The sequence below is a fragment of the Argiope bruennichi genome, chromosome 1 (genome assembly GCF_947563725.1).
Source record: "Argiope bruennichi chromosome 1, qqArgBrue1.1, whole genome shotgun sequence".
NCBI lineage: Eukaryota > Metazoa > Arthropoda > Arachnida > Araneae > Araneidae > Argiope > Argiope bruennichi.
This window is the reverse complement of record NC_079151.1, coordinates 147152827-147168239: the sequence shown is the minus strand read 5'-3', so window position 1 is coordinate 147168239 and position 15413 is coordinate 147152827. Positions and strand designations below refer to the sequence as shown.

Below are 15413 nucleotides of genomic sequence, written 5' to 3'. Positions count from 1 at the left end.
TTAACATGCTTTAATAATAAAAAAAAATCTAATACTTTTTCCATTCTGAGCTTTATAACCATTTGTTTCCTTTTCTCTGCTTTAATTGCCTTAACTCCCAATGTGCTCTCTTGACATGTGGTTGTAGTATTTCGCTTTATTTCTCTCATAACATAATTCCTTTTATTTAGAGACTAAATAAAAACGAGGTGCTTTTTTCCATAAGAACTTGTACTGATAATTTATTGACATAAAGAGAAAATAAAAAAAGGTTTATTTCCTATTTTTATGGGCGGAAATTTTGAAAGCCAGACAAATAGTGATACAATCTAACGTGTAGAGTTATTGAGTTAAACACTTTGGGTGAGATGAGCTACAGGGCCACTTCCGTGTTTTTTTTACTATCAAATGTTTTCCAGAACTTGTCATTTTCTCGAATAAATTTGCCTTGATACTCGGAATTATAACAGTTTATACACATGAACTACTATTGCAATTGTATGCAAATATACGAATTTGAGGTAAAAAAAAAACTCTATCTTCACCTTTTATTTAAAAAAGTAATACAATAAAGCAGCATTAATGCATTTTTAAAGGAATTGGCATAAACGACGTATAAACGAAAAGACGTGAAATCGAGATTTTAATCAATTCAATTATTACAATTCTAATGCTATCAATATAAATTTCTTTTAAAATAGTGTTTTGAAGTTTTTTAAGATAATGCTAGTTTATTATTGCATGCTTTAAAAATAATAATTAAACTTTAAAATCAAAGATAATCATAAAAATTGTAACTTTATTGCTTATTTTGAGTATTCATTTTCATTTCTTATTTAGTACGATTTTTATGCATGCAGGAAAATGCTTCATTAAAAATAATACTTAATCAACATCTCATGAGTTGATTGCCCAGATGAATCAAATTAAGTTTATTGAATGTGTTTTTTTCTATTGTTCTAATAAATAAAATAAGTTCAATATTTTCCTCTAGAGTCTATGGCATCTTCAAAAGAAGGTTGAATATCTTGTTCTCATTCTTCTTCAACTTCGCTTGAAGTTAGCACCAGACAATTTACCTTCTATTCATTCATTAACTATGAATAATTTAAAAATGATGATACCAGTATCACATTTCACATACTCCCCGACAGTGATATCAAAAGAAAAAAAAAGACGCATTTTTTTAAAAAATAAAAACAACCGAAAAAGAACATTTAACACGTTTTGCGTTATTATTATTACAAAGGTTACGATGGAATCTGGATTATCATAAAATGGGGGTAAATGAGCAACATAAAATCGATGATTTATTGTAAACTTGGAATAAAACTGTAACACGATAGATCGTATCCGACAGATATTAGAAACTGTTCTAGAAACATGAGATAAATGATTGAAACATTTAATATTTTCACAATAATTTGTATTTTAGAAATACGTTTTAAAAATAGGTATAATGTCGAATTATTATTTATTCTAAAAGAAACCTTTAACAAAGTTTTAAAATAAATCTTGATTTTTTAAGAAATATATAATTCAGAAGTTTATAATAAAATCACAATTGGAAAAAAAATTCAATTTAACGAATTTTTAAAGATACTTCTCAATATTTAAACTTTTTGTTTGCTTATGACAGATGCAGAATGTATATTTTGAGTTTCGTTAATCATTTCTTGCAGTGATCCTATGACGGCATGTTATAAAACTAATTTCTGTTTACAATGAATCAACACACAACTACTTTTCTTTTATCCGTATTAAATTGTTTGCGAGTTTGGTTGTACAGCCGATTTTGTTCATTCTTTTTCATCAAACGAACCATCGCTGCTTGTTATAATTCATGCACAGTCAGTCATTTATTTGAATGTATACATTCCAGTTGAGTGATGGTGTTGAATTGAATGAGTGCTCAAAACTGAATCTTTTTTTTTCTTCCATTAATACGTATTCACTCATTGATCTTTACTTACGATAGAATATGATATGATACTTTGAAATTATTTGTTTCTTTAAAAATTATAACATTTTTGAAGAATTGAATTTTTTAAATAACTTATTCTTTGTCAATTATAAACACTGAAATGACGAAAATTTTTTTTTATAAATATAATATTTTTGAGAAACAAGGGAATTAATAAATTTCACTGGAACTTAACAATAGCAAGCAAATCTATGTTAAATTGTAATGTCGCAGTCGTAGTTTTCTTTGCACACATACTATAGACGAAATGACCCGAAATCTATGGAAAGTTTAAAAATTTATATAAATTAGGAGGGTAAATGTGTGTAAACAGGCATCTTTCACATTAATTTACGTGCACTAGTTGGATAAATGCAAATTTTATTTCACGTTACTTTAATATTTGTAGTCAGTGTTCGCTTGGCAGCTTATTCCGCATGATTCATTAGTTTTTATCCTTTCAAATTCCCAGAAAACTTTCTATTTACAATTATTTATCCATTTCAGCATTTTTCGAAATTTTTGGAATTTTATCTAAACAGCTATCTCGCACGCGAAGATCTCTTAACTATATATAGCTTCATGCAAGGTTATCTTTTTATGCTGTTTTTTTTTTTTTTTTTTTTTTTTTTTTTGTAGTTCATTGGTAAATTTGCTCATAAAATAAAGCTAAAAATCCTATCATCTTATAATGCGTAGAATTAAGGTTCAAACTTCCGTTTTTTCCATAATTTTTTTTAAAAATATATACACAAGAAAGGGAGAATAATAATGAATTTCTAATTTATGTTATTTTCTTTTTACTATTTTGCTGCAGTTGTGGGCTTGAAATTCCAAAGACATGTCTGTACACATTTAATCTATCGAGGTCACATATTTTTCTAACGATTAGGAAGAACAAATGGAGAGGGGAAGACGGCAATTCAGATATTAGGGTATTTCCTCTTCATCTCAACAAGGTTCAAAATTATGAAGATAATGCCAAATTTATCCTCAAGTAAGCTAATCATAGACTGACTACTCCGACCCACCTGAAGGCACACGAAAAAACTTGAATGACCGGATCGCAATTCTGGCAAGAATTGGGGTTGAGTCCTAAGAGCCGCCACCGGCCACGGTACAACCCTCCCCTAAGGAAGTACGTCTTGTAATCGATGGGATGTAGCCACCCCCACCTCGAGGGACTCCTCGAGTAGTTAAACTGAGTTGAAACTTGCTAAATAAAAATAAGTGAATTTATATAAAATGGGATGCTTTTAAATTGTTTCGTTAAAATTTTATGTAGCAATTGAGCTTTTGTGCAAGCTCAATGAAAATCAATGCATTTTTTTTATTCATAAATCAATAAACTGACAAAAAAGAAAATATTACGAATTTAAAGAATTGGACGAGATTTTGATCGGAAAATATTGTAACATGATAATGTTAAAACCGTTATAAACCGTTGCATTCTGTGAGCAATAATTTTTATCTCATTAAATTTTGAGAAATGATACGACACCTGACAAACACTGTTATGCTAATAAAAGTGAAAACTTTATTTTGAAATTAATGTTTTCCCCTACCTTCCAATTTCTAAAAAAAAAATCATAGCGATAAAATCGTAGAAAAGTGTAAGTAAAAGTTTTTGGGGAAACAATAGAACTAGTTTGAATTTTTTTACAGTAATAAAAAGCATTATTAAAAACTTTTCTTCATAGCAATTTTGAAAAATTCACGGAATAATGAAAAAATTGCACAAAATTAAAATTGGTATACTTAAAAAATTTTGAAACCAATCACATTAGTATTTAAAATGTTGTAAAAATAATTTATTCACTATAATATGTTCTAAAACTATTGAGAAAATCTAACTCGGGGAAAATCTAAATTTAAATATTAAAATTTTGATGGAAAAAAAACTTTAAGTGAGCACTTACTGCCAAGAATTATATGTGCCAAAAGTGGGAATACTAGGTTCAACTGTCTACCCTGGCAGGCATTTTGAATGATGTTTGCACAATGTTTAAAAAGATTTTGCACCACTTAGTTACTTAACTTCGAGAAAAAAATGTATCTTAAAAGCAATATTATGTTTAAAATGATGGTATTCACGATACAATCAATTCATGTTCTGAATATATAGAATTGAATGAAATCACTGCCAGAACAGAATTACCGGATTCACCTGTCAAAAATTTGAAATGATATTTCGCAAATTTCATCATGAGTATCACGAGTCATATAACATCATCAATGGAAATACGTTGCTCTTTGAAGAATTTCAATAAGTTTTAAAAAAAGGAATCCATGTGCTCGCACTACTCAGTTATTGCATTCCTCTTATGAAGGAGCTGACATCATTTGCTAAAGGACAAATGAGTGGAATGAACATGTATTTTTCGTGAAAGAATAGAGGAAAAGTTATTAAATATAAGGAAATAAAAACAGAGTTAAAAGGTTAATAAATTCAAGGAATATTTCAAGCCGGTTTTCTTAGAGAGTTAAGCCGTATTATTTGCTTGATTTTGATTGAATTTTTCCAAAAAAAATCTTCTATTTAGATTGAAACAAATAACTTGGTTAAATAGATATAGGTAAATAACCTTTAAAAAATGCACTGATTATATGTTACATAAGCATTAAAGGTTAATTATTTTATAGACGATTTAATTTTTAATGGTTTTAAATTATGCCGATCAAATGCTAATTTTTACACTGTTCTATAAACAAAAGTCTCGGATTGAGGCCTATGGATACCGATTTCCAAAGTCTATTCTGCGAAGAATCGAGGTAGACATTAAATCTGACTTCAAGATTTCCTCCAGCTGATTTGCCGTGGAAGTTTTGGGAACTAAGCGTGTCCCTATGCTATGACGCCATGTGCCGTCCTCCTAATCTGATCATGATTCAAGACTATGATTCATTTGCCTAGCAGTTCTCATAATATTTTAAATCGTGATGATAATAAAATTAAACTAAATCTTCACATGGAACAGTGATGATTGTATAGATATACTAGCCGCCATTGGCGCCTAGCTGGCTCACCAGGAATAATGTTTGTGTTTAAATTAATTTAATTATTTTCCACTAAATTTCTTATGTATATGTTTGACGCCCATGATTCACTCAAAAATTATGTTTAAGCTCCAAAATAAGAAATCCTTAAGAGCCATGTTATTTTAATAATCCCAAACATGTACGATTTATTTTGTAAATAACTATTCCTATTGGAGTCGATTCCCGTGACATCTTAAGTGCTATTAAGAACCATTTACCATCCAACTTTCGCAGTGTGGTAACACGATTTTTTTATTCCTCTTTCAAATCGTGTAGTTGTAAAACAGAATCCGCTTTCTTCAGTTTTCAAGGACAGAAAAAATTCACACTGTTAAATATTTGATGAAACAATGAAAAGAATTTGAATTTTATCGCAACAACGAAATCTATTTTTGAAAATTATGGAAAAAAATATTATTTATAATTGCCAAAATTCGGAAAAATGTTGCACGGCATTATTTCATTGAAAGACAATTCCTTGAACTTTTAGATGGTATAACAATCAGCTTTGTACGACAACCTTTTATTGAGTAAAAATGGAATTAATTATTGTGGAAAAATGGAAAATTCTCGTTTAATTTTTTATCATATTGCAGAACGCTACGGTTTATACAAAAATATGCTTCTGCAATTGAGACTAAGAAAGAAATACTTTAAATGCACTATGGTTTGTTTGCATTTTCCGAAATTGTAACTTTACAAGACATAAAGGAAAGAAGTAAATGTTATTTTTCAGGATAAAAAAATGACCCCAATCTACATTTACCTTTGGGAATAATAGCAAATATATTCGACCTTTCTGCCAACACTGGAGGACTTTTGATCATGTGTTACTGTTGCTTGCGCTGGTGCATCAACTGATATGCTAAAATGTGTGTACGGGGAAATTCAAACAGATCTATATTGTAGATGTCGGAGAGCAGTTTGAACAATGAAAGTAAAGGTATCTTTTGAGAAGTAGTTTTTTTTTTATTATTATTATTATTAAAACGTTTTGGAACGTCGCAATTTCGAAAAAAGAGAACAGACAAATGAACAATTTGTTTAATTGCAAATATACAATGGAGTATTTTGTTCTTAGCATTAATGTGCATCAAGTTCTTTTTTGTTCTAAATCGAAAAAGTACTATGCATAGTTGATTTTTTTCCCCTTCATGTTCCGTTTTTGAGATAGGAACATTAACTCCAGAGTTCGCTGTAAGCTGTCTCGTCATGTAGTGTATAGTCATTTTACTATACCTAGACTTCACTGTCATGATGGTAGATGTTGTCGTTCAGAATTTAACGGGGGGTAACGGATTTAAGAGGACATAATTGAATGTTGTGGAATAATCTGGAACTCTGATCATTTTATGAATTTGGGATGCATTGCACTTAATTAGTGTAACTATGCTTTACAAAACTGAAGCATGCAACTCCAGTTCATTATCTAACAGATTACTCAAAACGGAAACAATAAAGTTTGAAAAAACATAGTGGTAGAATATCTTTTATACTTGTTTGTAAAAACAATTGCGTTTATCAGAATGTGTCTTTTGAAATTTTAGTTTAAATTCCCATAACTACGTCCAATATTTAAACTGCCTTTCATTTCTTAAAAGGTATTTTTTGGATAAATTTAGTTTTAGAAATATACCAAAAATTTTATTTCTAAACAGAAAACTTTGGACAATCCTCCATTTAGCTCTAACTACACTGATTTTTATGATAAATCGTCAAGTAAATTAAAAGTATATGCAAAATTTTATTCGATAATAATTTACCAATCTTGGGATAATTATGTAGCGGATTTAGGTATTTGGCAGTGCTTATTATTAGGGCTCTCTCTCAAGGAATGGGTCATTAATTTAGTTTTTATTTTATTAATGCAACCACAGCGTTAATTTTTTTGTTGTCATGAAACAATGGCAGTTTATCTAGAAACAAAAATTAATCAAAAGTTGATTTGAAGGAAATCGAAGATAACTACCAAATTTTAGTTTTATGTAAAAATATTCCCACAACTCGCTGTTCATAATCATCAGAATTATTTGTAATTGAAGGTAAATACGAAATCATTTCAAGAACCATATATTAAGCACTCACATTGGCTTTTAAAAAAACACATGTCATTTAAAAAAAATTTAATCATAATGTTTTATGAACTTATTAACAGTACTGCAGTAAAAGCAAATATAGAATAACAATTTATATGCAATAATCTAAATTTGGAAAGTATTTTAAAAATTTTACAAAGAAAATTGAATAAATAAACCATATGTGAAGTAAAGACGCTTGTTAATTTGAAAAATTAAAATTGTTGTAAAGAGATTTTATTTATTTATTTGTTTATTTATTTATTGTAATCTCATATGAGAATTTAAGTTTTGATAACTTTTTTGGCAGCTGTTGGAATCTACGAGTGAGCAACTCTTTCTGACTTTATTCCATATTCTGTGAAATAAAAATGTGGTGCTATTTTGTGAATTCTCATTTAAGAAATTTCCTTTTAAAAGTAAGCTTATTTATTTGCTTTGCAATTTTATAAGCGGATATACGTATTTCATTTAGGCAAAAAAAAAAAAAAAGCATTAACAATTTTTACAAAGAGAAAAATTAAGTTTTGAGATAAAAACGTGAGTCTTCATTGTTGGATAAGTAGATTGTACAATTAAAAAAATTGTAAAACAACCTCTTTCCGAAAGAAAGTATATATTTTAGGTTTCTATAAAATGCTTCTTAGCAGCATATTTATTATAGAAAATAATGACGTGTTTCTGAAAGACAGCTGTATTTATTTTTTCTTCTTTCATTACGAATATAAAATTCACGAATTATTTAATAGCAAAGTAGAACAGGATGTCAACAATACGCTTCGAATTTCAGCTCTATAGTTTACATTTGCGATCACATAACCACAAGTGTGACACAGCAACTCTACACTCAGCGGAAATATTCCCATTGTAAGCATTTTCTTCGCCCTGGAACACCTGAAATTACTCATTTAGAAAATATCAGCTGCAGCTGTGGGGCTATCCCTCAACGGAACAACCTCTGGACTTTTCGAGAGTGACTCATGCCATTTCCTCTCGCCGCAAAACTCATCCTACGTCGCTACCACTCCGGCCACTTTTCTCCCCCGATGACTCGTCGATCTCTTAACAGGAAATCTCACACCTTCATTCACAGAGGGCAAACAACCAGACAGTTTACCAAACACGTGGTGGCTGGCTTGGCGACAAGACTGTCACTCAAAAAGTCGCCAACTTCTTGTAAGCTGTTTAGCAATCATAAATAACGGATGCGCTATTAAGATACGGACTTGGGCGCATTATTTTGTTTTGGAAGACTTGTACTGTTTTCTTGGCATGCGCGAATACCTGTGGAATCTGCTTAAGCCAGCAACGAAGGGGAAGGATGGAATGAAGTATATTTATGAGAATTTAGGAGAAGGGATATTTTTTTCTTTCTTTCTAAATTTCTAGATTCAGTGGTCCTCGAGTTTCCCACTTCCGTCCTCAGGGCTGATGACCTTGAACACATGAAAATTAACTTAGCAACAAAAGGATTTTGCCCTCTTTGTCATCAGTATATGCATTGTTTTGCCATAGATATAAATAATACGAAGCTTCAATTTGTGTATTTAATGCAAACACGTTCAGAAACGGATAACGAAAAATTGTCAATAGAAAAGGATGTAATAACTTCTTTATTTTCTGTAGTATCCTAAAAAAAACGAAAATTTTAATTTTTAAATGTCAATTTCAATTCGAAATTGGTATGATTTAAATTTTGCGGCCTTGTCCTGTTTTAGAGGATATTATATTTTTTCAGCATGAAAGACGCTTAGAGTATGAAAATGAGAGTAGAATATACAAAGAAATCTCTTTAATGCCTTGCTACTTAGTACCTGATCCCAATAGTGTCTTGGTTCCTTTACCGCTCTATTTAATTCAACTAACATTAACAATAGAGTAAAATGAGCCTGTGTGTTCTGCAGGGCAAACCGCTGAATCTAGCCCAAAGAATTTGGTACGAATATAAGAAAATGAAAAACGGAATGATTTTTTTTAAAGTTTTAATGAAAATTCTGCATTAATGATGAGACAAATGAAATAATTTATACTGTTTTTTGAGACAATATCCTAGTAATAATACTTGAAATATTGCAACATACATTAATATCATGCTATAAAAATAATTTTTACACCATCTGAAAATTTGAAAAAAAAAAAATTATATTTTTAATGATATTAATTGAGTTACACATCTTTTGTCCTAATTTTGACATCTTTTAAAAATATTTTTATGCATGCTTTAAAACAAAACATTTTATTGTTATCATGAATTTCAAAGAAATTGAATTTTTATTTAAATCTTTCAAAAAAAAATTTTTTTATTGTTAAAACTATTAACAAAGTTTGCCTTCTTTGATATACTGATTACATTAGTTCCAAAATAGTTTTTCATTTTCCGGAATTTGGATACTAAATGTTTATTGAAATTTATACAAAATTCAAGGTTACTGAATGAAGAATATTTTTTTAAAATTTCGATTAATAATCTTTACTCCTTTCAAAAATGATTTTTGTGCTTCACCATTATAAATGTCAAAGATCTGATCATGTTAAAAGTCCTTGTCATGGGAAGCAGACAAGCTGCATGTGCATTTCTGTAAGCCACCATATGACCGATTGTCAAAGTATTAAATTATGTATTTATTAGATTGTAAATACTTTAACTCGCAGATTTGACAAGCTATCGGCAATGAATCAGAAAGTCGGAACAAAGCAAAAATTGTTTCACCATGAAATCAAAAACAAAATTCCTTTTCGCATTCGAAAGTTGTTAAATCTTTTATCTTTCAGCTTACCCACACAGACGAAATTCTTAAGAAAGTTACTTTTTACCCTTAGTATCACTTTAACTTGTAACATCAAATATATAAAGAGAAGAAAAAAAAAAAGCGCTTCTACCACCAAATCTTCAACTGATTCACATCTGACAACTTCAAACAATCAGTCAAAAACAAAACATTCTCAAGACGCAAAAGGAACAAAAAATTCAAAACAACAACTTAAGTTAAGGAATTAAAGGCAGAATGGGGAAACAGACGTCACATTCTCTCTCCTTTAACAATGCTTTAGCGAGAGAGTAACGATAGTCTTGAGAAACCACTAGATAAACTTGATGAAAAGATTGACAGCGATCCAGTTCTTTGTTCATTTCTCAGAGGGTAACAAGCCCACCAACGCCATGATAGAATCATCACCATCCATCAGAAACTCTTAATCCCACTTTTTCTTTTTCCCTCGTGTGTGTGTGTGTGTATGTGTGTCATTTAATCATGATATCCTTTGTTTCGTGGCACTGTCGCGGTTTCAAGAACGAAATCTCTAAACTTTAAATACATCATCAACTAGTATATACTGTCTCATAGGAAATGCTTTTAAAACAACTGACATTGTACAAGCTAAACCATATTCTTTTTTGAATAAAAACTATAAAAATAATGAGGAGGAGGGTGGCATTACTTATTGTGAAAAATATTTCCTTAGCACATTGCAGATAAACAAAAATTAGCAGACTATAATAGTATTAAAGTACATACCAACTCAATAATTATATTATTTGTAGCTTATATTTGCCACAGCACCAGCGAATTAATCGAACTAAATGGAACAATCCTTTCTCAGAGTCTCTTATTTTCTCAAATGGCTTTAATGGTTGTAGCTTCACATGGGAAAGTTTAAACTCTAACTGAGAAATTGGTAACAAACTGTTATCTCAACTCATTAATCCCATCAACTTACAGCAACTTTCATTCAATCAGCCTTGACATTTGCTCTCCTTCTAATTGTTCACTTGTGACCTATACAGTAGGTAATCTACCTCTCAATAATGGACAATTTCCTTTAAACATAAATGGTAAAAGGCATAGATACTTTGACAACAACCGGCTGGAAAGATATTCTTTTGCTGTTGCAGATTGAACCCTTTCTCTGTACAGACATCCATGATTTAGGATAAAAAATATCCTTTGTGTCCATCTCAAACTCCAATTTTATATAGCAATAGTCCGGTTACATCGTTCTAAAAAAATAATGTAAATTTTAATGCTTTAATCTTATTGGATACATCCAGCATTGAAAATATACCTTTACTTGTTTTTAAATTGTAAATTAAAGACTCCTGGACCAAATAATATCAGCAACATTATGTTTCAAAATACGATTTTTACCCACCCTTCTAGATCCCCTCTTTCTGATGTGTCTTCTAATGGGAGAAGAAGTTACATAAAATATTTAATTGAAACTTTTAATGATTATTATTCCGGGAAAACGGCTGATTACTAAAGACGGATAGTAAACAATAAAATTAAGTGAAATTCAAAATAAAATTAGTTTCTTTATTTGTGCCACAAGTAAGTTTATGTTTTATAAACTTACTATAAATTTATAAGAAAGACATAAATTTTGTCTTTCAATTTTAATTTTTTTTTATATTTTGAATATTTTTTTAATATGACTCTTTTATTAATTTTTCAAAATAAGATTTTTATTTTTGAGAAATGAATTTTCTTTTAAATAATGGATTCATCATATCCTTTTCTTTCATACTTTGCCCTCTATTTTTGTCTATGGCATTTGCTATTCTATAGAATGCCTGGGTATTATGCATAATGCCAGGGGAAAGCATTTCATACTTTGCCTAAAAATGTCTCCTGGTATTCTATAGAATGCTGGCATTTCATATATTTCAGATAAGACCTTTGAACATTTAAAGCATTCCAAATGTATATAGCTGATAATTGAATTGCATCGGTCATGTTGTGTGTATCTTGTTACTGTGTTATTTATGGTAGGCCGAACCCTTACACGAAGACTGCGTAAATACCACAAAAGGAGGATCGCTTTATTCCCCGACCACTTCAAAGGCAAAGCTGGGTATCATCGACTATACCACAATGATAGCTCCGGATTTGAGGATCGACCAAAAAGAAAAAATGTTTCATCTACTCCAGAAGTTTTCAGAAATTTTCGATCAAGAACGGAAACCAACTCAATGTTAAACACCGAATAAACACAGGCGACCACTTACCTATCAGTCAGAGAGCTTACAGAGTGTCCCCATCCGAACGCCGCATTATCAGTGAGGAGGTAACCAAAATGTTAGAGAAAAACATCATTCAACCATCAGAAAGTCCGTGGTCATCTCCAGTCGTCTTGGTCAGGAAAAAAGATAGAAGCTGGCGTTTTTGTGTTGATTATCGCCGACTCAACAAAATTACCAAGAAAGACTTGTATCCATTGCCGCGTATTGACGACACCTTGGATTGTCTAAAGGGGGGGGGGATATTTCTTGTCTATGGATCTCTACTCCGGTAACTGGCAAATAGAAGTTGATGAAGCCGATCGTGAGAAAACAGCTTTTGTAACACCTGAGGGATTATACGAGTTTAAAGTGATGCCATTCGGCTTATGCAACTCTCCTGCAACTTTTGAAAGGATGATGGATAATCTTCTGCGACATTTAAAATGGGCAATTGCCTTTGCTATTTAGATGACATTGTGGTGTTCTCAGAAACATTCGATGAATATCTTCAGAGGTTGAATACCATCCTTCAGTGTATATAGAAAGCAGGCCTTATCCTTAATCCTAAAAAGTGTCTCAGAGGAGTTTGGAGTACAAGAGACAAAGATCTTGGGACACCTAGTATCCAGTGATGGCATACGATCGAACCCAGAAAAAGTAAAGGCTGTGAAAAAAAGTGAGTGACTTTCCCGTGTCTAGTAATATCCATCACATAAGAAGATTTCTGGGACTTTGCTCTTACTATCGCCGATTTATAAAGGACTTTTGCCATAAAGCCGAACCTCTATAGTCGTTACTGAAGGGGGACACAAAATTCTGTTGGGGACCTGAACAAGTGGAAGCTTTAAATAACTTAAGGAAAGATCTTACCTCCGATCCTGTTTTAGATCTTTATGACGAAAATGCACCAACGGAACTTCACACAAACGCGAGTGGATACAGAATCGGCGCAGTGTTAGTCCAAATCCAAGAGGTGAACGAAAAAGTAATAACTTATGCCTTGCGCACTCTGACGAAGGCTGAAAGAAACTATTCCACAACTGAAAGAGAATGCCTTACGGCCATACGGGCTATAACTAAGCTTCGGCCATATCTCTTTAGAAAGGCTTTCAAGATCGTCACTGACCATCATTCCCTGTGTTGGCTGACAGGACTGAAGGATCCCTCTGGAAGCTCGCTAGATGGGCGCTGCGACTCCAAGAATAGGACGTATCAGTGGTGTACAAAAGTGGAAGAAAACATAAAGATGCTGATAGTCTGTCCAGAAACCCATTTAAAGTCGATGTTTCATGGTCAGGGGACTCCATAGGTGCTACTTTATTCACTAATCTCTCAGAAGAACAGATGAAAGATCCGGAATTGGCAAAAATAATAAGACACCAACAAAGTACCGAAACAAGCAGGCTGGGAAACTTTGAATTAGTCGAAGGTTTGATTTGATTTGATTGTTTTTTTATGGCGCAAGGGCCAATACTGGCCAAGCTGTGCCAATAGTCGAAGGAGTCCTCTACAAGAAGAACTTTGATCCGTCCGGAAGGAAATTTCTACCAGTGATCCCGAAGCATTTACGGTTCAGTATTCTAGAATCTCTCCATGACGACCCTACTGCTGGACATCTAGGATTCAACAGGACGTATGATAGAATAAGAAAGCGATTCTATTCCTCAGAAGCCACCAGGTCATCTCGTGCCTATTCCACCAGCTGCCGCTCCTTTCCATCGCATCGGAATCGACCTTCTAGGACGATTTCCAAAATCTGACGACGGCAACAAATGGATTGTAGTATGCACCGATTATTTGACACAATACGCCATCACCAGAGCTTTACCGACGACGGAAGCTACACAAATAGCCGAATTCCTTCGACTAATTCATAATCCTGAAGCATGGAGCTCCACGAGTTATCATTACAGACCGTGGACAAGTATTCCAGTCCAAGCTGGTGTTCGATATTAATAGACTGTGCAATATCACTCATCGAATGACTACAGCCTATCATCCGCAAACAAATGGCCTCTCAGAGCGATTCAACAAAATGCTAGCAGATATGCTTTCTATGTATGTTGATGTCGAACAGAAGAACTGGGACCAGATATTGCCGTTCGTCACATTCGCCTACAATACAGCCAAGCAGGACACGACAGGTTTTACGCCTTTCTACCTACTACATGGCCGTGAAGCTGAAACGCCGTTGGGTACGATGTTTCCTCTCTGTCCCCACGAGTTCAGCCAAGAAGACGATTACGTTAGCCATCTGATCAATAAGGCAGAAGAATCGAGGCAATTAGCTCGTGCACGAACTGTCGAGGCTCAGAAGAAAGATCGCCGGCATTATGACTCCAAACATCGGATGGTGGCATACGAACCAGGGGATTTGGTGTGGATTTTTATACCAATTCGTAAAATAGGACTTCCCTGAGAAGCTCCTCAAGAGGTACTTCGGCCCTTATCAAGTTTTGAGGCGGTTGTACGACGTCACCTACGAAGTAGCCGATTTCGATCCTAGTTCTAGAAGGCGGAAACCGAAGGAAGTTGTCCACGTCTTACGCATGAAGCCATACCATGACCCAGAAGAACAAGACGACCAACATTCTTATGAAAGTATGGAGGTTCTGGAAAGACACATTTCTCAAGAGACCACTCTCCGTGAAGATGCGACGACTTATACTGGCCCTGTGACTCGATCAAGAACTAGAGTTATAAAATTAAATGTCATAACAGCGAGACGCTGTTCTTCTAAAGAGGGAGCAATGCCGCATTGAAAAGCGGCACATGACTCCCCATGGCCGAATGGTCATAGCACTTATCTCAATATCAAGAGATCGTAAGTTTGAATCCCGTTCGAGAGAATGCTATTCGCTGTTTGTGTAAATATTAAATTCCTTGATTTTATGCTTTCCTTTATTTCATGTTCCAGTAGATTCTGGAACTTTCTTTAGTTTACCAGATAAGTGTTCTGGATTTTTCTTACTGTCCCCAGGAAAGTATTCTGGAACTTTCCCTGCTAATATAAAAGCAGAAGATCTATCAGTCACTGTGTTCTGAGTTCAGAGTTGAGTTAATAAATTAGTTTAGCTCTACTTGTGTATGTGTCGTTGAGTTCCACACTAAAGTACCTACGTGACAATATTGTAAATATATATTCCATTAACCCTAAATTGTACACCTTTTGAATGTTTCTATTTCATTTTGTTTTACTCTTTGTTAAAATCACTAATAAATTCCATAAAAACAAGAACATGTCAAGTTAAATTAATGTTAATAAGCTTGAAAAATAATAATTTTTAAAAACACACATTTATGCATTAGACCATGATATTTTTTATATTGGTTATTTTTTACTGTTTAATCACGTAAT

At 32.6% G+C, this 15413-nt stretch overlaps 1 protein-coding gene across 1 annotated transcript; it reads left to right on the top strand.

Moving 5' to 3' along the window:
• Positions 1 to 14102: 14102 nt before the first annotated feature.
• On the top strand, positions 14103 to 14817 carry LOC129975469 (uncharacterized). Its single transcript, XM_056088535.1, has 2 exons — positions 14103 to 14432; positions 14479 to 14817. The coding sequence occupies exons 1-2, from the start codon at positions 14103 to 14105 to the stop codon at positions 14815 to 14817; spliced, it is 669 nt and encodes a 222-aa protein (XP_055944510.1).
• Positions 14818 to 15413: the final 596 nt, after the last annotated feature.

Excerpts from the sequence above, each read along its gene's own strand:
- LOC129975469 (XM_056088535.1), top strand. The coding sequence starts at position 14,103 with ATGCTTTCTATGTATGTTGATGTCGAACAGAAGAACTGGGACCAGATA. Across the intron at positions 14,433-14,478 it reads CATACGAACCAGGGGATTTG|CTCCTCAAGAGGTACTTCGG; the intron begins GTGTGGATTTTT and ends TTCCCTGAGAAG.